At 38.5% G+C, this 21,426-nt stretch overlaps 1 protein-coding gene across 7 annotated transcripts in view; it reads left to right on the top strand.

Moving 5' to 3' along the window:
- The window catches only part of ZCCHC4 (zinc finger CCHC-type containing 4), a 55,231-nt gene that overhangs the window by 20,055 nt on the left and 13,750 nt on the right, over window positions 1-21,426 (top strand). For 6 of the 7 annotated variants that reach the window (XR_010322161.1, XM_023549768.2, XM_023549769.2 and 3 more), the window contains exons 6-9: window positions 9,150-9,222; window positions 11,730-11,880; window positions 13,848-13,948; window positions 16,387-16,464. Coding sequence is in view for 6 of the 7 variants with exons in the window: in XM_023549768.2 (XP_023405536.1) it covers window positions 9,150-9,222; window positions 11,730-11,880; window positions 13,848-13,948; window positions 16,387-16,464 (403 nt within the window). In the remaining variant the exon portion in view is untranslated. The remainder of the gene's footprint in view (window positions 1-9,149; window positions 9,223-11,729; window positions 11,881-13,847; window positions 13,949-16,386; window positions 16,465-21,426) is intronic. The other variant, XM_064286002.1, reaches the window with a different exon arrangement.

Raw genomic sequence — 21,426 nt, 5'->3', positions numbered from 1 at the left:
AACACACATTAGCAAATGGAAAGTAGGTTTTATTACCTACCAGAATAAGCAGACGGCATACAACAGGTGAGCAGTCCCCCTTGGCTCAAAGCTGTCTGGATGGAGATGGACAACTATGCATACCCTACTTTGTGCCATAGACGAGGGATCCGAAGGGGCCAGTTACACAACAGGCCCATCCTCCCCCACCGCCCCCGGCTTCTGGAAACTCTCCTGTTGGAGATAGAGAACTCTTCCATGCATGCCTCTACCTGGCATCATAGGTGAGGGACTGCCAGTCACCCCAGGCCAGGCAGGCTTAGTTAGGTGGGCTAAGCTTCTGTTGCGTGTGCTGCTTACTAGCACCCTAGCTGAAGGGACCCTAAGGTTCCTTGCTCAGCCATTTTTATACCCCAAAGCCCACATGACATGCAACAGTGACATGTATCGGGCCTCAGAGGGTGGAGGGGACAGTCATCCCCCCTCCCTAAGGACTGTTGCCAAGGTGATGAGTTGGGTGCTCTCAACTCATTTGCATATATTTGTGTTGTCTGGATGTTTTTTAAAACCAAAGCCTGTTGATTCCTCATGCTATTTTGAGAAACCAGAGACTAAGGCCAAGCCTAGTTCATTGTCCCACAAATACACTGTGTTTTTAATATCTTTCACATGTTCATCAATATTGAAGGAATCAGGTTTTGTGTTCCTTGTTATGTAGATCTGATGCAGTCCATCTGGCCAATATTCCAACATTTTACAGAGAATCTATGAAACATGTCCTCGCTCCCAAAAAATAAGGCAGACATCCCACTAGGGTGGCTGTTGTCAGAAAAATGGAAAATAACCACTGTTGGGGAGGATATGGAGAAATTGAAACCTTTGTGCATTGCTGGGGGAATATAAAATGGTGCTGCTGCCTTGGAAATCAGTTTGGTGATTCCTCAAAAAGTTAAACATGGAGAACTACCATATGACCAGCTGTTTCAGTTTTAGATGTTTACGCAAGAGACTTGAAGGCAAGGACTCATACTTGTGCAACAATGTCCATTGCAGCATTATTCATAGAAGCCCAAGGTGGAAACCACCCAAGTGTCCATCAACAAGTGATTGGATAAACAAAGTGTATATCCATACAGTGGATTATTACTCAGCCAGAAGGAGAAATGATGTTCTGATGCACGCTGACACGTGAACAGGCTTTGAAAACGTTACGCTAAATGAAGTAAGTCAGACACAAGAGGACAAATATTATCCCAGTTATTTGAATGATCTAGAATAGGCAAATGCACTGAGACAAAACTTTATTACTGGTTACCAGGGACTAGGAGAAGAGGGGGATGGGGAGTTAATTGCTTTAATGGTACCAGGTTTCTTTTTGGGGTGATGAAAAACTTCTGGATGGATAGTGGTGATAGTTGCACAACATGGTGAATTAATGTCACTGACTTGTGCACTTAAAAGTGGTCAAAGTGGCAGTTTTTTTTTGTTGTATATATTTTGCTATGATAAAAAGGAATGAGGAAGACAGAAGAAGAATTGACGCCTTTGAATTGTGGTGTTGGCGAAGAATATTGAATATATCATGGACTGCCAAAAGAATGAACAAATCTGTCTTGGAAAAAGTACAACCAGAATGCTCCTTAGAAGCAAGGATGGCGAGACTACGTCTCACCTACTTCAGACATGTTATCAGGAGGGATCAGTCCCTGGAGAAGGGCATCGAGCTTGGTAAAGCAGAGGGTCAATGAAAAAGAGGAAGACCTTCAACGAGATGGATTGACGCACTGGCTGCAACACGGGGCTCAAGCATAACAATGATTGTGTGCTTGGCACAGGACCGGGCAGTGCTTCATTCTGTTCTACGTGGGGTCACTATGAGTCAGAACCAACTCAACGGCACCTAAAAACAACATGATAAAAATGTTAAAAATAGGGGAAAAAATCAAGGCAGGCATGGTTTTGAAGTGTTAAAAATCACATTAAAAATCTCGGTTTTTGCGATTTAGTTTTATATGGATTTCCAAGTCGGATTTAGTTTGTCTACTGTTAGGAACTGTTTCTTGAAAATTATCTACTCATAGCTTATCCCTTCTTAATAGGACTAGACAGCTTAGTTATGTCTGCTTGACGTGCGTGATCCATGGCTGCTGCTCATACATAAACCCATTTTTCTTTTAATTGAGATATTCACATAATGTAAAATTCACTGTTATAAAGTGTGTAATTCAGTGGTTTTTAGTATAATCACTATGTTGTGCAACTTCTGCCACTATTTAATTCCAGAACATTTCCACCACCCCAAAAAGAAACCCTGTACTTATGAGCAGTCAGCCCCAATTCCCCTGTCCTCCCATCCTTTAGTTACCACTAAGCTCCTTTCTGTCTTGATGGATTTGCATATTCTGGACATTTCATATACATGGAATTGTACAATATGTGGCTGTTTTTGTCTGACTTCTTTTACTCAGCATACTGTTTTCAGGATTCATCTGTGTTATAGCATGCATCAGTACTTTATTCCTTTTTATGGCTAAATAATATTCCACTGTATGTATATATCAGTTTATTTTTTTTAATACTATGTTCTTTTCTGAAAGTATTGTTAAATTATTATAAATTCATTTTTTTAAAGGTAGAAGTTTAACTTTTGTTTTTTTAATGACAGTGATAGTAGCTGGTATTTATTGAATGCCTACCATTCCCAAGCTCTGTTTTAAGCATTTACTTAGTCCTCACAGTGACCCTGTAGGATAAATGTTATTATCATCCTCATTTCTGATGAGAAGACAGGCAGAAAGAGGTTAAATAACTTGACCGAAGTCGAAGTTATAAGTGACTGAGCTAGGACTTAAACTCAGACAGTCTGACTCCAACAAATAAGTTATCTTCTGGAGATAACTTTTCGACTTGTATATAAGCCTTTCTTATATAGTGTGCTTTTCTCTTGCCATGTGTGCATTTCTGCCTTTCTCCCACTATTTCCCTGCCTTTCTACAAAGGCTTTTGGATGAGTCAGTAGGATTACTAATGATCAAGTTATTCATGTATTTAGAATAAGGCACTCACTCAGTCAGGAATACCTCACTGGGGTCCCAGAAATCTGTTCATGTAAAAGGAAATTTATTAGCTAACATTATCGAAGAAGAAATTGAAGTTGTCAGTGATTTCATTTTACTTGGATCAATGATCAACATCCATAGAACCAGCAGTCAAGAATTCAAATCATATATTGGATTGGGCAAACCTGCTACGAAAGACCTCTTTAAGTTTTAAAAGGCAAAGATGTCACTTTGATGACAAAGATGTGCCTGACCCAAGCCAAGATCTTTTCAGTCACCTCATGTGCCTGTGAAAGCTGGACATTGAAAAGGAAAACAGAAGAATTGATGCATCCCAACTGTGGTGTTGGCAAAGAATATTTATGCCATGGACTGCTAGCAGAATGAACAAATCAGTCCTAGAAAAAATACAACCAGAAGCAAGAATCCTGAGAGTTTTGCTTGCTTACTTTGAATATATCATCACAAAGACCACTCAGCAGAATTGGACATCGTGTTTGGTAGAGGGTCAGCAAAATGAAGGAAACCCTCAGTGAGATGGATTGACACAATATCTGCCACAGTGGATTCAGGTATCATGAAAGTGGCACAGGACTGGGCAACTTTTTTTATGTTATACCTCAGGTCGCTATGAGTCAGAGCTGACTCGACAACAACTAACTACAAGGATGCATAGCAGGCTTTAGTGCAGGGTGTCACACAGTATTGTTAGGGCTCCATCTTTCTCTCTTCACCTCTCATTTAGTCTTCGTTTGTGTGTTGGTTTTATTCTATAGAAAGCTTCCTTTATGCTACCAGGGACTTGGATGGGCAGCGGCTTTAAGCTTACATAGTTAAGTCTCAGCTTAACTGCCTAGTGGAAAGAGACTGTCTTTCCTGAGAGCTCCCGCAGCAAACTCCAGGGAGTACTCTTATTAGCTTGGCTGGGTCACATGCCTGTCCCAGAACTGTCACTGTGGCTTGGTGATTAGGGTACTCTGGCCAGACTCAAGTCAGGTACTTATTCCTTCACAGTTAGTGCCCAACCAACTACATGGAGTATGCTCACCAGAGGAAATAGGTGTTCGACTGAAGGAAGAGGGCATATAGGTGCTAGGCACACACATAAAAAATTAGATGTTCACACCTGAATTATTAAAAACAGTATCAGTTATTAGCAACACTCAAATTCCTACCTTGGGCATTTTTACTTCTGTGGAAATGGCACAGTGTTGTATTTCCAATAGTATGGTTCTTTGACTTTGCATTAAAAAGTTATATAATGATTTTTATTTCATTAAAGGTGAGCTAGTTTGGGGCTAATTAATACAGAAAACCAAAACCAAACCCACTGGTGTTGTATAGGACCGAGTTGAACTGCCCCAGAGGGTTTCCAAGGCTGTAATCTTTACAGAAGCAGACTGCCACATCTTTCTCCTGCAGAGTGCTTGGTAGGTTTGCACCGCCGACCTTTTGGTTAGCGGCCAAGCACTTAACCACTGCATCATGGGGGCTCCTTAATACGAATGGAACTAGGAAAAACAAAAAAAAATCAGTGTTCCACCTCAAAGAACTTGCTGAAATCGCAAGCATCTTGGTTTCCTTTTTTTTTTTTTTAAAGAAAAATGCTCTTAAATTATTTGACAAGTTATTGAATATATTATTACTTATTTTCATGTGTGTATACTGCTCTCTGTATGATGCAAACAAACGAGCTGATAGTATTCTGCTGGAGACATCCTCATGTAGTTGCTTTCATAACATAGTCTTTTACTGTCTCATTTCTATGAGAGGGTGTTAAGAGAGAGCTGCTTTATTGACACACATTAGCAGCCAAAAGGGACCCTGTGGCACAATGGCTAAGTGCTCAGGTGGTTTAAACCCACCCATCCTTAAAGATGACAGCCAAGAAAATCCATGGGGAAGTTCTCCTCTATCACACGAGGTCCTGTGAGTTGAAATTGACTCGATGGTACCCAATAGCAACAACAGTAGCCACAAGGAACAGAGTCAATTGCCTATATTTACAGTGTGAATAGAGTGTGTGGTTGGCTCAGATTTCTTACAAAGACCACAATTAGGAGAAAATTCCTGTGAGTAGCATAGAGTGGCAGCGAATAATTACTTTTGCCACACTGGTTTGTTGTTGGGCTGCAGAAAGTCCATCTGAGGCTGCAGGGTTCTGTGTAGTGTCCTATGTGGATGTTCTACATAGTGTTCTGTGTAGACATGCTATGAATATTCTTTTCTGGGGGTAAAAGATAAGCGAGTGTTTGCTAAGATGGAGTTCTGTATGCCCTAGTTTTAACGTGAAAGACGTGAAACTCCACTTGGCAAGTGATCATCCAAATAAAGTTCTTTCCATAGACTGCAATTCTTAGGTTCATCTCACGAATGAATTTTGTTCAGCTCTTGATTACATTTCCTGTGTGTAGGGCACATTCCATACTTGGTAACTGGCTCTCATTTAAACAGAATGAATGGCTAAATTAAATGAATGTCCTTTTGAGCAGTTGTCAAGTGCATGCATTCCTGATTAGCTTTGCTTGCCTTATTCAATGGAGAGAATAAGTCTTGGTGGTCAATTTCACTTTAAGAGGGCAACATTGAGTGATTTTTCATAATTTAAAGTGTGAATAATTCTGCCCCCTTGTTTATGTTTGATGGAAACTTGAAAATGAAATCTTGGCTTTTCCCCTGTGATTCTACCCACTGCTTGCCGTTCAGAGTGATCTGGACAGGGGTGCTGTGCAGAATTTTGTGCAATTCAAAAAAATTTTGTAATTCGAAAAAAATAACTGTTGTGTCTTCGTGAAGCAATTAAAAAGAATAGGATGGGAGAGTGGTATATTGAAAAACAGGATTGTATTTTCCCTTGCTCACATTCACAAAACATAAAAGGGAGGAAAACTCACGTATGATAGTTGGCCCATGACTATACTAGTATTGATATTTTTTAAATCGATTATTTGGAGTTTAGTTAAATAAGAAGATATATTTGTTTGTTAATGGTCATTGATATTGTCCCACAGTTTTTGGAATGTTCTTTAGGTTAAAATATATAGTTTTAATATTTTCCAGTTATCTGAACCTCTAGTTTATTTCTGCAGTGCAAATTTCTGTTGTATGAAATGCAGTAGGTGTGCTAACTGTATCTTAAATGATATTAAGGGATATTGTCCTCTCTAGAGAACGAGAGGTAATAAGTTTAGATTATAGGAGAAGAAATTTTGGTTGACTAACACGATTCCCTAGTATTAGGGGAATTAAAAGACATACCGTATTTTTTCACAAACAACACACGAGCTGTACGTTGTTTGCCAACTGCTCAACCCCCATGCGTTATTTTTATAAGCGTGGTATGTCGCTATGAGTCAGAATCAACTCGACGGCACTGGGTTTGGTTTGTTTTTTTGTTTCGTATGTCAATTTTTTTATAATTTACTGACTTCAGTTGACACTACGAAGACAAACTCTGAAATAATTTTTTTTTAATGTAACCTAATAGTTTCACTTAAGATAATCTGATAAGGTTTTTGCATTTAACTGATGAGCTTATGTGCTGTAATTATCAAATTAATAGAAACAAACACAGTTTTGATTGTTTATTTTCTAGTTACTGGGGGACTGCCAAACTTGGATCCATGACTTCTTGACCATGGCTTATACCTTTATTATAAAATTATGATCAAAAGTGACATTTTCAGATTCTTTTTATACATATAAGCAGGATATTAAAGAAAGTGAACAGAACAGTAGGATTTATCTGTAATACGGGAGGACAGGTGAATGAGGCCGAAATTCACTGGAAGTGTCACGAGACATGTGTGGTGTATGCATGGGTGTGCTGTGCCAGGACCGTTTTACTTTATTTCATCACATCCACACATATGTGTGGGTGGGCGCATTATAGTGAAAAATACGATGCTAAGAATGATGCGTACGTAACATTTGAGTATATACTGTGTAACTGGCATTGTATAAAGGTCTTTATGTTATCTCATTTATTCCAAGTCCTCTGAGGAAGGAACTGTTATTATCCCCATTTAGTAGATTAAGAAACTGAGGCTCAGTAAATAACTTACTAAGGTTACATATACAGCTAATAAGTGAGAGTTTCAAACCAGACCATCTCATTGCAGAGCCTGTGCTCTTAACCATAATTTAACAGGAAAAGGATAAACTAGGCTTGTCCATTGTATTAAATATTCACCATAGATGTTGAATCAGTTATAGATGATAATAGGTAATTGTGACTAGAAGTAGGAGCAAAGAAGTAGCATGATCATGATTTGCAAGAAGTCACGTAATTAAGAATGGATTCCTGATTTTTTTCAGTCTTTTTACTAGATTATGAATTCTGTAGAAGGTTGGTATGGTTCATATGAAGGTGATACTGATACAATCTTCCGGCCTTATTGAGATTTCAACTTGGGGAACTTTTAAAAACTACCCATGCCTAGACTGTAATCCAGACCAGTTGAATCAGAATCTCTGGGAGTCTGGCCTAGGCTTTGGTATTTTTTAAAAGCTCCTCACGGGCTTATTGAGTTTGCCTTTTATTTTTCATAATTTATTTCTTTTTTCATTGTTAAATATACACAGCAAAACATACATCGATTTAACAGTTTTCTGCATGTATAGTTCGCTGACATCGATTACATTCTTTGAGTTGTACAGCCATTTTTACCTTCCTCCTCTGAGTTCTTCCTTCCCCATTAACATAAACTCACTACCCCCTAAGGTTCCTATGTAATCTTTGGAGTTGCTGTTGTCAATTTGCTCCTATATAGATTGATCTTAAAAGAGCATAATGCCGAAGGCAAACATTCTTTACTAGTTAACCTATTTGGTTTTAAGAAGACTCTCATTCGTTGCTCATGGCATTTTAAAGTACAGGTAGTTCCTAACTGACTCTCTTGTAAGTTGGTTGTGACGAAAGTTGAAAACCTCATTTTTTTTTCTTTTAGTTTTCATTATTATTGTCTTTTATTATCAGTTTCTTTATAAATCCGATCTTTGGGGGTTGGAAACATTACATATAAACTTACAGATATATTTTAATACATAAAACACAAATCATAAAAATTTACCCGCCAGTGAAGACGAGTTGGGTGGCATTGGCATTTTGTCAGTTGTGGTAATAACTCCATTTGTGGAAGGTTCTGGGTCATTTGGATCATCTGTGGGAGCGGGGATGGCATTTGTAGTCAGATAAGTGAGACTTGTCCCTATGGTACTTTTTTTTCTTCGTGTATTTTATGGTAACATCTTACTACTTCCTGAAACTGCCTGTTGACTTTAGCAAAGTGATCAGCATTTGACTCCATGTTTTGAAGCAACTGAAGCCCCTGACTTAGTGTATGGCAGTGTTTTGAACAATAACTCATAAAATTGAACATCTGCGAGTGGTAACATCAGCAAATGAGGCACTACAACACTGTACGTAGTACATAGTGCTATTAACCGTAAGGTGTACAAAAAAAAAAGGTTGGCCGTAAGTTGGTTCATTGTAACTCAAATATGTTATAAGTCAGGACTGTCTGTAGTATGTTAAAAGAATAAAATAATTTAACCAGTACTAAACATCCCTTTTTCCTCGCACTAATTCAGTAAATATGACATGTACATACTTTTTTCTCATGTGTCGACAACCATATTTTATAAGCTAATCTACATTAATCAGTCGAGAAAACTTTGTGCGTACTAAATCCTTTTTTTGTTAACTACAGAAAAAAATAACAGCTGTTCAGCAGAAATGTTGATTCGCATTTCCTTTAAAATGATTAACTATGAAAGATGTATTATAATTGCCAACCCATCTCAAGCCTAAATCGCATAAAGCCTATCAGTCAAATTCTAGGCCATAGCAACACGTGTATTTTATGTATGAGTATCCTGTGGTTTTGCCACTGGTTTGCTCAACTTGGGAGATACTTTAAGTCTGTTACCCATCCATTGTTGAAGACTTCAGATTTTCAGAAAGTATGCTTTATTTCAAAAAACTAAAGAATGTTGAAATTTATTTTATTAAAGGTACACTTTCATAGTTTTAAAATTTGGCTTGTATTTATTTAATGTAAAGCTGTAACTAGGCAAGTAACTCCAATAATAAAAACAATTATTTTACAGGTATTCACAGTTTTATATGGAAGATAGCTTTTGCCATTATAACATGTTTAACCATCATTTCTTTGATGGAAAGGTAAGAGTTATAACCACTGTCTCTTTCTTGTTTTATTGTGGAATAACAAATTCAAGGATACACTTTTTGTTATTTTTCTCAGCTTCCTCAAGATCAAATTGTGACTGTTCCCTCATTTATTGATATTTATTTTTTATTAATTCACCAAGTATTTATTGAGTACCCAGAAGTGATTATGTCATTCACCTTTCATGACTTGCCGCTGCTTTTGGGATAAAGACCACACTCTTACCAAGGCCCGTGCAGCTCTGTGGGATCTGAACCCTGTTACCTCTCCATCCTCTTCTCTCCCTGTTCCCCCCTTTGGTGTTTGTGCTCAGGGCACCTGGCTTTCACCTTGAACTGGTCAGATCTCCTTCACGCCACCTTTACGTATACTGTTCCCTCTGCCTTCTCTCTTGTTGCCTTGTTAACTTGAACTCGTCTTCCAGAGCACTGTTCAAACATCACTCCCTTAAGCGTCCCCCTAGCCCCCAGACAAGGTCAAGTTCTCCTTTATAGACTTCTTATTGTTACTTGTTAGTAGCTGCTGAGTTGACTCTGACTCATGGCGACCCTATGTGTGTCAGAGTAGAATTCCTCTATAGAGTTTTCATTGGCTGTGACCTTCGGAAACCCTGGTAGCGTAGTGGTTAAGTGCTACGGCTGCTAACTAAAGGTTGGCAGTTGGAATCTACCAGGCGCTCCTTGGAAATTCTGTGGGACAGTTCTGCTCTGTCTTATAGGGTTGCTATGAGTCGGAATCGACTCATTGGCAAGGGGTTTGGTGACCTTTTGGTAAGCAGATTGCCAGGCCTCACTTCTGAGGCACCTCTGGGTGGGTTTGAACTGCCAACCTTTTGGTTAGTAGTCCAGCGCTTAACCATTGCTCCACCCAAGGACTCCTTTATAGACTTATTGTATTGTAATTAAGTAATTTATTGTGTGGTTAGTTGTTGAGTGTCTGTCTCTCTGATAAATGCCATGTCCCAGTTAAGAAGATTTATGGTTTTATTAAACAAATCCTTAAAAAAATTAGACAAGTAGCTTTAAAAAAGCTACTTTTAGTATGATGTAAGTAATGACACTACAGACAAACAACATAGCAGAGTTGATACTTCTAGTTTGAGCTCTTTGTCAGACTATTACAAAATAAAAACTTTAGCCGCCCAAGTAATCTGTCAGGAAGATGCTCAGAAATGCTTTAAAATTATCAAGAACGCTACTTGAAGCATACCTGCAGATATATGCATATGTATTTTTTTTGAAGTCTTAATCATGCTCTAAGTATATATTGTATTTTGGGGTATTAGCTAATGATAAAATGAGACCGTGATTAACAAGGCTGAAAAGCTATAAGCATTCAGGAAATGGAAACAGGCTCTAAACTGTTGGATGGGATTAAAAAATAAATCTTCTGTGTTGGTAAGTACAGCCAACGATGTATTCCTTTCATTTGAGTCAGTTTAGTATTGAGATATGTATGTCTTAGCCATGATAGCTGATAAAACCGAATATTGAAATAAACAGCAGTTAGGATTAGATGTATTTCACCGTTTCCCAAAAGGTTTATGTGGTTGAGAATCACTAGGATTTCACAACTGATTAGATGAAACATAACAGGGGGTGAAAATCTCTTGACAGGAGATGATGAGAGACCACTCAACTAGGACCGAAAGAGGAGAGAAATGGGTTCTCTAGGCATTTCACAGATGGCAACGAGAAGACTTAATGATAAGGTGTACTGAGGAGAAGTCAAAGATGACTTGGTGGTGTAGCCTGAATTTGTATTTTACTCCTTTTGGAAGTAAAGTTGGAAAATGTTGAATTTTGGGGGCTGGTGGAGTACTGATGTGGAGGTTTCCAGTAGGGCCAGTTGACACTCTGGGGTGTTGAGTCAGGGGTGAGGTCGGGACTAGTGACATAGTAAATTAAGTAATCAAATTTATATTACTACTTGATGGTGCAGTGGTGGGCTAGTGATTTTTTTTTTTTTTTAACACCATACATGATTTTGCTTTGTATTTTGAATAAGGACAAAAAAAGAGTAAAATTAAATACCTAACTCTTGGCTAGTGATTTTATATATTTTAAAAAGGTAACATGTAACTAGCCTTTTTCCAGAAAATTCTAAATAACATTGAAAGTTTACAGAATGACTTTATAGAATAAATTTTATAAGCCAACTGTTAGAATAAGCTGGAAAGAGTGAGCTTTCACTTCATCTTTCCTAGAAGAAAACAGCCCTCCAGCACAGGCTGTCCTTACTCTATGTGTTAGGGGCAGTCGCTCAGTAGCATTGCAGCTGTAGGAATTGATATGCAGAAAACTAGTGTTTCAATGAGTTTAACATCTCCCTTTTCCTACCCACTCCAAGTTAAGTTTTTCAGTAGCTTTACCATCTACTAATCAGTCACTCAGTAAGTATCTACTAGGTGTCTGCAGGAGTCCCTGGATGGTGCAAATGGCTAAGCATTCAACTACTAGCTGAAAGGTTGGTGATTCAAAGTAAGTTTTATTTGTTCTAGGCTGCCCTTGAAAAATGCAGAGCATTTTTACAGGAGGATGAAGGCAAAGGAGTCATTATGGTGACAGATCCTCCATTTGGCGGCCTGGTTGAACCTCTGGCTGTTACGTTCAAGAAGTTAATTGCTCTGTGGAAAGAAGGTCAAAGCCAAGGTGTGTGATTTATTACTTACTGCAAAATAAACATGCATCTGCTGCCTGTGAAATACTAGCAGAGCCCCGTGCATCAGAGCACTGAGAAAATGTGCAAGTCTTGAGTGCGTGTCTTTTTTTAAACAGGCTTATTTTTTGGAGGGGGGGTGGTTTGTTTGTTTTATTCAGTGATGTGGCAAACTTTATTATCATGATACACTTGATGTTATCCTAATCATGTGTTTTTAAAATGGCTTATAGGTAAAATATTAGGTTTTGGTGGGGATAGAGGACGTTATAAAGGACAGCAGTGAGCGTTGTCCTTCAATCAGTGAATATTTACTGAGTGTTCAGGTGCTGGGAATAGAGTAGTGAACAGGACGGACACAAGTCTCTGCCCACGTGAGCCTGACATTTCCCGCTCTTGAAGTCTTTCCCCAAACTCTCAGAGGGAACCAGGCTCTTGCCCAGAGCTCTAAATTTTGCCAGGATTGGGGTGTGGAGGTCAGACATCTAGCAGCCTAATAGTGCTTCTCAGTGACACCCAGATACCCAACCCTGAAGATGGCTTCATGGCCTTGTGTTATTCTTCACTTAAAATGGCTTAGGACTTCAAAGTATTTTATGTAATCACCTAGTTAGCACAATCATTTTTTAAGATAGAGTTTCTAGTTTGCAAATTGATAACTTGTAAGTGTCGGGGTTTATGTGATCGAGCGTCTCCATTAAGTATGCTACATAAGATGTATGCATTGGGGGTGGAACGCAAACAAAATCTGAAATGTGACTCATAGTCTTAAGTATTCCACTTATTTGCGGTTCTAAAGTCCACTTATCAGACTGGATACAATCAGTGTTATTGGGGAGGGAATAAAGAACTTCTGTGGGCCTGCATTCTGGTTCTGCCATGTAGTACGGTGGGCTTGAGCTTGTTACTTGACATCTGGGGCTTCTGTTTCCCCGTTTGTAAAATGGGGTTATTAATACCTGATGAAGGATTGTTTTAAGGAGTCAGTATGGTCAGTGAAAAAAGAGGAAGACCCCTGATGAGATGGATTGACACAGTGGCTGCAACAGTGGGCTTAAACATAACGCTTGTGAGGATGGTGTAGGGCCAGGCAGTGTTTCATTCTGTTGTACATAGAGTCACAGTGTCCGAACTGACTCAATGGTACCTAACAACAGCAGCCTAGCATAGTGCCTAGCCTATACTGGGTGTAAATAATAGCTCTATGTCCTGCCACTCATAAAAATTAATTTTGCTAAGATTGTTTCTAAGGATCTTTCACAATTCAGAAGATTGATTCACCCTTGGAAACAAGATAGTGAGGTGTGGCAGAACTAGGATTTAGATGTAAGGCCTAGGTCAGGCTTCTATCCACTGCAACAGAGCTACCTTTGTGTTCCAAAGTGACAGTCCTTTTTTATTTCCCACTTTGTTGTTAATATCTTTGCCTTTACCTTGATTATGTCATTGTTGTACCTTGATTATGTCACTATTATTAGGTGCCATTGAGTTGATTTGACTCTTACCAACCCCATATGACAGAGTAGAACTGTCCCATAGGGTTTCCTAGGCTGTAATCTTTTAAGGGGCAGATCACTAGGTTTTTGTCCTGCAGAGCTGCTGGGGGGGGTTCGAACTGCTGATCTTTCAGTTAGCAGTGAGTGCTTAAATGTTGTGCCATCAGGGCTCCTTATAATTATAAGAATTATTTTATATACTGTTTGTACCTGTGTTTATATAAAAGAACATCCCCGTTGACCTTTGGGAAAGTCAGGTTGTAAATGTCACTCTGATGAACATTCTTTTGTATGAGAAATTTTTTTGTATGAGATTTGAGTTTACCTTTTGTATGAGATTTAACTTTATTGAACAATTGCAGTTTCTCCTGATACCAGAAGTTTTCCAATTATAGTTATCGATTTTATTTTTTATTTAATGCCAATTTCTGACTCTTCCTCCCCTTTTTTTTGTGATCCACTAGATGACAGTCGCAAAGAATTACCCATTTTCTGGATTTTCCCCTATTTTTTTGAATCTCGAATTCGTCAGTTTTTTCCAAGCTTTTGCATGCTGGATTACCAGGTATAGTAAATTTTCTTACTGGCATGATTGGGAATGGGTATTCTGCTAAAGTAAATATTTCTGGTAAGACTATCCATTGTGTTTGGTAAATTAAAATACTATATGCTGTACTAAAACCTAAAATTATACCATGTGTAGCTTAGTCCCCCCCCTCAAAAAAACCCCATTGCTATTGAGTCGATTCTGACTCATAGTGACCCTATAGGACAGAGCAGAACTGCCCCATACAGTTTCCAAGGAGGTGCCTAAATGTCTGTAATACCCAGGGTGCTTGTTAAAAATATAGATTCTTCAGTACCAAAATAAAGCTACCAAGTCAACATCACAGGGTGAAGTCCCAGGAAAAAAAATATTTTTACCAAGCTTCTCAGGTGATTCTGAAGTGCAGCTAGCTTTTAGAACAACTAATCTAATCTTTTATCATTACCAGGAGATTTCTTACACCCCAGGATTGTCATTGTGAACTTGAGTTTTCTCTGTTTGGAGGTTGTAGAGAAGTAAGTTGCTTTTTCTAGGTGGTAGGATTCCATGCACACTTTCCTGTGCTCTCAGAAGATGTCAAGAACTAAAGAGGGTGTGTACAAGGTCATGGGATATCAGAGAAGGTGGTAATGCCGGGGTCTGGCTGGGAGCATGAGTGTGAGTGCTTTGGTTCAGGGTAGTTATTTACTGAAATGGAGATTGCCTCCTTCACATCAGCTCCTGGTATTTTCCCCACACATCTCCTTCTTCATGTCACCACCCATGGCATTTTCCTCATGCCTTAGGTTAGAGTAAACACCAGTATCCATGGTAGCTCCATAAAAAAAAAAAAAACTGTCCCTCAAGTTCCTTCTTCTGCTTTAACGTCCATTTTCCTGTATTCATTTTCATGGATTCTGACATTTTCCTGTGGTCACCATCAGTACATGTAATCTGACTAGACTCTGACCAAGGCTTTCCAGCCCCAGAACTATAGATGTCTTCACTAGTTGTTCCAAACCAGCACTTGGTTCTAATCTTGAAGGCTATACCTTCATGAAAATTATTTTGAAATTCTGAAATAATTTTATGAAAAATGAGGGGGCAAACCTTAGCTGTGCTTCTGTCCCACACAGCAACTGTTACACTTTCTAAGTATTCATTTCCAGTCTCTCTAAAGCATTTTTTACATATTTGTCATCATAACAGACAATTTTGAATTATTTTTTTCTTCACTATGCCTTATATAAGTGTACATTTTAAAATTGTAACTGCATAATCTTTATGCTTTTAATAACTAGTTATTTCATTAACAGACTATGTTATTGTTTATGTTATCATTCGCCTCTTTTTGGACTAATAGGTTGTTTCTGTCTTTGTTGTTTTTAGTTGCCATTGAGTCAGCTGTGATTCATGGCGACCATATGTATAACAGAACAAAACGTAGCTTGGTCCTGCACCATCTTTATGATCATTGGTGTGTATGAGTTCATTGTTGTGACTGTTGTGTTAGTCCGTCTCCATGAGGGTTTCCCTCGTTTTTGCTGATTTCTACTTTATTGAACATGATGTCATTTTCAAGCAATTGGTCTTTCCTAATGACGTGTCCAAAGTAGAAGTCTTGCCATCCTCATTTCTAAGGAACATTCTGGCTGTAGTTCTTCTAAGCTGATTTGTTCATTCTTGTAGCAGTCCATGATATAGTCAATATCCTTCACCAAAACCACAATTTGAATGCATCAGTTCTTCTGCCTTCCTTTTTCATTGTCCAATTCCATCTTTAAGGTATTATAAATAATACCACCATAAATAGCTTTCATGCCTATAATTTTTTCCATATTTTAGATAACTTCCTTAAAATAGATTTCCAAAACTGAGATTACTGTGTCAAATAGACATTGTTTTCATGGCTTTTGAGCCATATTAACAAGTTCCTTTCCAAAAGTGTGTGGCACAAGCCATCTTAACTGCCTGAGCTCTGCTTCAGACAAAGTCTGCTTCATGCTTCCTTTTTAAGTTTGCTTTTTTAGGAAAAAGAGTCAAAAGGATCTGGGTTTTAATCCTCGTTTTGCCACTTACTGGAGCCCTGGTGGCACAGCGGTTAAGAGCCCGGCTGCTAACCAAATGGTCAACGGTGTGAATCCACCAGTGCTGCTCCTTGGAAACCCTATGGGGCAGTTCTCCTCTGTCCTGTAGGGCTGCCATGAGTCAGAGTTGACTCAACAGCAATGAGTTCTGCCACTTATACCTGGGCCTTACGTATATTACCTAACCTTTCCGAAGCTCATTTGGTCTGTTAAATGAGCATAGTAATAATATGTCTGCCTCATAGGTTTTAAGAATTATATGAGATAATGCATAAAAAGGCTTAGGAACTGTAGAGTAAAGGTTATTGCTGTTACTACGCTGTCATTGTTGTCATTCAGATAGTTCCTCAGTGGGAGTAAGACTCTTCATCGGGTCCTTTTTTTGTACAGGGACCCAAGGGCCCTCAGTGGACTAGTGCATCCACATCCAGAGAAGGAGAGTTTCACTGTGGGCAAGAGCTTAAAATGGTGAGGAGGCCAAAGAAGGCAGACAGAGAATAACGTGGTTAAGGTAGAGTAACCGGTTTTCGTGCCTCGGCAGCCTGTGTTGCTAGGAAAGGACTTTGGGAAGTTTTAGTTCAGAGAGACAGCTCCAAGGTCCAAATTTTTAAAAAATCACAATTCAGTGTGCTGGTGAAAAAAAGTTTCTGATTCAGTCATATGTATCTGACAAGGTGAAAAGCAGTCTTTTCATTAAAGAGAAAGCTAACCTTTGAAAAGAAAAGTGAAAATAAAATCTATAAAGCAAACAAAACACAAAATTTTAAGCCTGTTTTTCATGATTCCGACAAAAAGGTATGAACAGTGTTGTCCATTACACACACATGCTGGAGAAGCCAATTTTGCCACTTTGCCTAATATACTCAGAGACCTAATTTGTTGTACCTCTCCTTGGTGATTTTCCTTCCATTTGTAAAAAAAATTCTCTAGATTTATTATTATTATCATTCCTTTCCGAGTCTTTCACTTTTTCCTCTTCTTCTATTACTTTAGCCTCATTTTGTGGTATGGTACTTTTTTCCTTTTCCATTAGCCTCCTTCATCAAATGAAAAATTTCAGAGCCTCCTCTCCTTCATCACTGATCTTTTCCTATAGACCTTGATTAGGCCTTCTTTCTGACATTGCCTGAGATGATTATAAGCCCCCAAACCACAGCGCCATGAAAAAACAAAATCACTAAATCTCTTACTTCAAAATACTTATCAGTAAGAGAAGAGAGGAAATGCTTCAAGTCTTCATAAAATATAAATTATGTAGACACTTCAGTGATAAAGCAATTGATGAGTACTGAATAAAAATTTCTAGTCATCAAACCAAGAGTTTATCAAGGGCAGATTAGAAAAGAAGGATGTGATAATGAAAAACTCTGATTTTGAGTCAGAAGAAGTTTGAGTTGGAGCACAGCCTGTTTAATTTTGAGAGAAGTCATTTTATCTTCCCAGGTCTGTCTCCTTACCTGTGAAGTAAAGTGATTGAACCAGAACAGGGATGGCAGACAAGTTCCACTTCTAGTGCTAAGCCTGGTAAATCGGTAGTGACTTTCTGGAGCTTTGTTGAGAATACCAGCTCAGTGACAAAGAGTAATGTGATTGATTAGTGATGTCTGCCAGGGGCAGGATCATTAGTGCCTTGTATTTGCCATATCTGAACTAGATGATCTTACAACCCTATATCTTGAACATTCTATGATTTCTCATTTCTGTGTGGAAACCCTGGTGCTACAGCTGCTAACCAAAAGGTCGGAAGTTTGAATCTGCCAGGTGCTCCTTGGAAACTCCACGGGGCAGTTCTACTCTGTCCTGTAGGGTTGCTATGAGTTGGAATCGACTCCTCAGCAGTGGGTTTTGGTTTGGTTTATGTAATATAGAACACATGGCTCAGTTGTCAAGAATAGAGCTATTTGCTTTTGTTATATTTTTTTCCTTTTTTAAAATTGGCCTGTATAAGAACTTTTGTGTTTTTTCAGGGCTAGTTTCACATTCAGAAATGAAAATATTTTGACAGGTATTTTACGAAATTAGTGCAAATTACACGATGGCAACTTAAATTCTGAAAATTCAATACATAATGAGCATAAACCACTTAATGGATTTGGTGCGAAAAGGAAAATAGGTATATACAGTAATGTTAAATAAGAAGCTACGCGGGATGTGGGGAATATGGCTAAAAGACCTTATTGGCGTGGTAGAAATTGGTTGATGGAGCTAAAGAGTGCACTTGGGACCTTTTGAGTATACTGAAATTAAATATAACTCAGTTCTTAGGCAGCTGTGAAAATGCAAGTGCTCTGTCTTATTTAATCTTTGTTTCCCGCAGGACACCTAGAACATCCAGAAAAAAAAAAAAAAACCGTTGCCCTTGAGTTGATTCTGATTCATAGTGACCCTATAGGACAGAGTAGAACTGCCTCATAGGGTTTCCAAGGAATGGCTGGTGGATTCAAATGGCCAACCTTTTGGTTAGCAGCCTAATGCTTAACTACAGTGCCACCAGGGCTCCACCTGGAACATAGTAGGTGCAAAAAAATGTTTGTTGGCTTGCACATCTTGGTTTCTGTGTTATTAGTTTCAGCCTCATGTTACGGAAGACATTTGTGTATAGATAAAATTAAAAGTTACGAATTGCAGACATTTTATGCTTTTCCTCATTTCTATACAGCACTTCATCACATTAATCAGTTCCGTGGAAGAAATTTCCTATTTGAAAATGCCTCTCATCATCATTGTGAGTGAAATGTCAGGGATAATGACGGGAAAATGGTGTATCAGCTCTACCGCTAGTGATACGCAATTTGCAAAATTGTGTTTGCTTTACGGCACTTCCATAGGAGGTTTATTTGTGTGGATAAAGCTATGAAATATGGGTGCATGTTAGAGGTACATTGATTTACTCTAGAAGCATGCATTTTACATACCATGTGTTTATAGTTAATTAGCACAACAAACCCACGTTTAAAAATAATAATAACCTCAATTAGGTTATGCAAAATCAGGCAATCAGCCACCTCCCTGACACATTCTCTAACTCCTTGCGTAATCATAAAGAAATTGCTCTTGTTTTTATTCTCTCTTCCATCTGCTATCTATGGCACAGAATAGTCTATGTACTAGAAATCTTTCTAAAATGTTATTTTCCAGCATTTGAAAATCTTTGTAAGATTCTCTTGCGAAGAATTTTTTTTTCTTGTGACACTCATAAATGCTCAGAACATCTTTGTTGAATTTAATAAGGTAACATTTATTAAGTACACAGAATATTATGAATTTAAATCATTTTAAAAGGAAACTAAGGTACTATTTTGAAGTGATTTTGAAGTGAAATCTATTTTTGTATATTAGCCTTTAATAGGTAACATATACTCATAGAATTTTAGAGTTGAAAAGAAACATAGAGGTAACTTGGCTAATCTCCCGATGTAAAAACCCCCTTCACTAAATTCATGACAAGCAGTCATCTAGCCTCACTTGAATGCTTTCAGTGAGCTGAGTCCTACAGCCTTATAAGGCAACTCAATTTATTTAATAGCTCCAATCGTTAGAAAATTTTCTCACATTGAGATAAAATATGCTCCCCATTAACTTCTAACCATTGGTCCTAGTGCTGTTCTCTGAAGCAATTAAGTGTAAGTCAAATTTTTATTCCACGTGATACCCTTTCAGTTATAAAATAGCTGTCAGAGTCTCCCAGTCTTCTCTTTTCTGAATAAACACCCCCAATTTGTTAAACTATAAATTTTATTTATTCCTATTATTTTCAATAAAAAGGAATCAGTTTATCAATGTCTCTCTTAATGACCAAATACCCAAACAACCAAACCTGTTGCTGTCGAGTCGATTCCAACTCATGGGTACCCCAGGTGTTACGGAGTAGAATTGCTTCTTAGGGTTTTCTTGGTGGTAATCTTAATAGAAGCAGATCTCCAGGCCTTTCTTCCACGGTACTGCCAAGTAGGTTCAAACTGTGAACCTTTAGGTTACTAGTTGAGTGCAAACCGGTTGTGTAATCTAGGATCCTTGATAACTGTGAGTCTTCATATGTGATCTAACCTCTTACTTTTCTTGTGATATTATACTTCTCGGCAGGCCCACTGTGAGCCCACACCAGCTTCTACAGTTGGGCCACTCTGTGACAGCCAAAACCTCTAGGGTTTTTTTCACACTGTCCCTTGCTTAGCTGAGTGTCCTTATCCTATACCCATTTTTGCCCACTGTTTAAGCTTATTAATTATTCTTTCTAAATTTGTTCGTGTATAATCCTGGTAGGCATTTCCCCCACGACTTATCCAGGGCATTGGTGTTAAACTGGACAGGGCCAAAGAGAGTGCCTTGGGATGTGCCATGTAAGGCCTCTCTTTCCATTGTCAGCAATTCCTTGCATTTTTGTGATTTGGTTATTAAATAGCTAACTTGCAAGCCAATTCTGTTGTGAGTCCTAAGCGTGTTCCTATTTAGAACTCAAACAATTCATTACAACTTACTTGAAAGTCGGGATCTACCTGTATTGACCTCATAAAAATCTGATGATATTCTTGTGGACAGCCTAAAGTAGTGGTTCTCAAACATAAGTGTGTTAAAACATAGGTATCTAGGCTTTACCCCCAGAGATTCTGATTTATTGGAGCTTACGTGGGGCTCAGGAAACCCTGGTGGTGTAGTGGTTAAGTGCTATAGCTGCTACCCAAAAGATCGGCAGTTTGAATTCACCAGGCGCTCCTTGGAGACACCATAGGGCAGTTCTACTCTGTCCTGTAGGGTCCCTATGAGTCGGAATTGACTCTATGGCAATGGCTTTTTTTTTTTTTTTTTGCGTGGGGCTCAAGCATTTGCATTTCTAACAAGATCTCAGGTAATGTTGATGCCTTTTACCCACACATCACTCTTTGAGAATGACTGATATAAAGAAAGCTGGATGTAGTGCCCAGGTGGATTCATAGCAGGTTTAAAACCAAATTAAGAATGTGTGTGGGTAATAGGTTGGAGGAGGAGAAGGAAGCAAGAAACTAATAGAAATCATACTTCCTCGCTTCAGTTTACTTTCAAGATAATCTGCTGAGATTGGAAGTTGAGTTAGGGATATTGAGGCGAGAGGTAAATGTTTGAAATTGTCTTGTGGGGAGAACAACTAGAGTTGTGAATCTCTCGTTTCATCTTCATCTTTCTGTTTACCTCTCGCCTATGCTGATGTTTTGGATTTTATCGAGGGTTGCTTTGTGGCCTAAAATGTGGTTTATTCTGAAGAACGTTCCTTGTGGGTTGGAAAAGAATGTATACTTTGCTGTTGTTGGGTGGAGTGTTCTGTGTATGTCTGTGAGATCAAGTTGGTTGACTGTGGCATTTAGATCTTCTGTATCTGTGTTGAGTTTCTTTCTAGATGTTCTGTCCTTTACCAAGATTGGTGTGTCGAAGTCTCCTACTATTATTGTGGAGCTG

The sequence above is a fragment of the Loxodonta africana genome, chromosome 5 (genome assembly GCF_030014295.1).
Source record: "Loxodonta africana isolate mLoxAfr1 chromosome 5, mLoxAfr1.hap2, whole genome shotgun sequence".
Lineage (NCBI taxonomy): Eukaryota > Metazoa > Chordata > Mammalia > Proboscidea > Elephantidae > Loxodonta > Loxodonta africana.
Note: the sequence above shows the minus strand (reverse complement) of the source record. Positions and strands in the feature narration are given on the sequence as shown.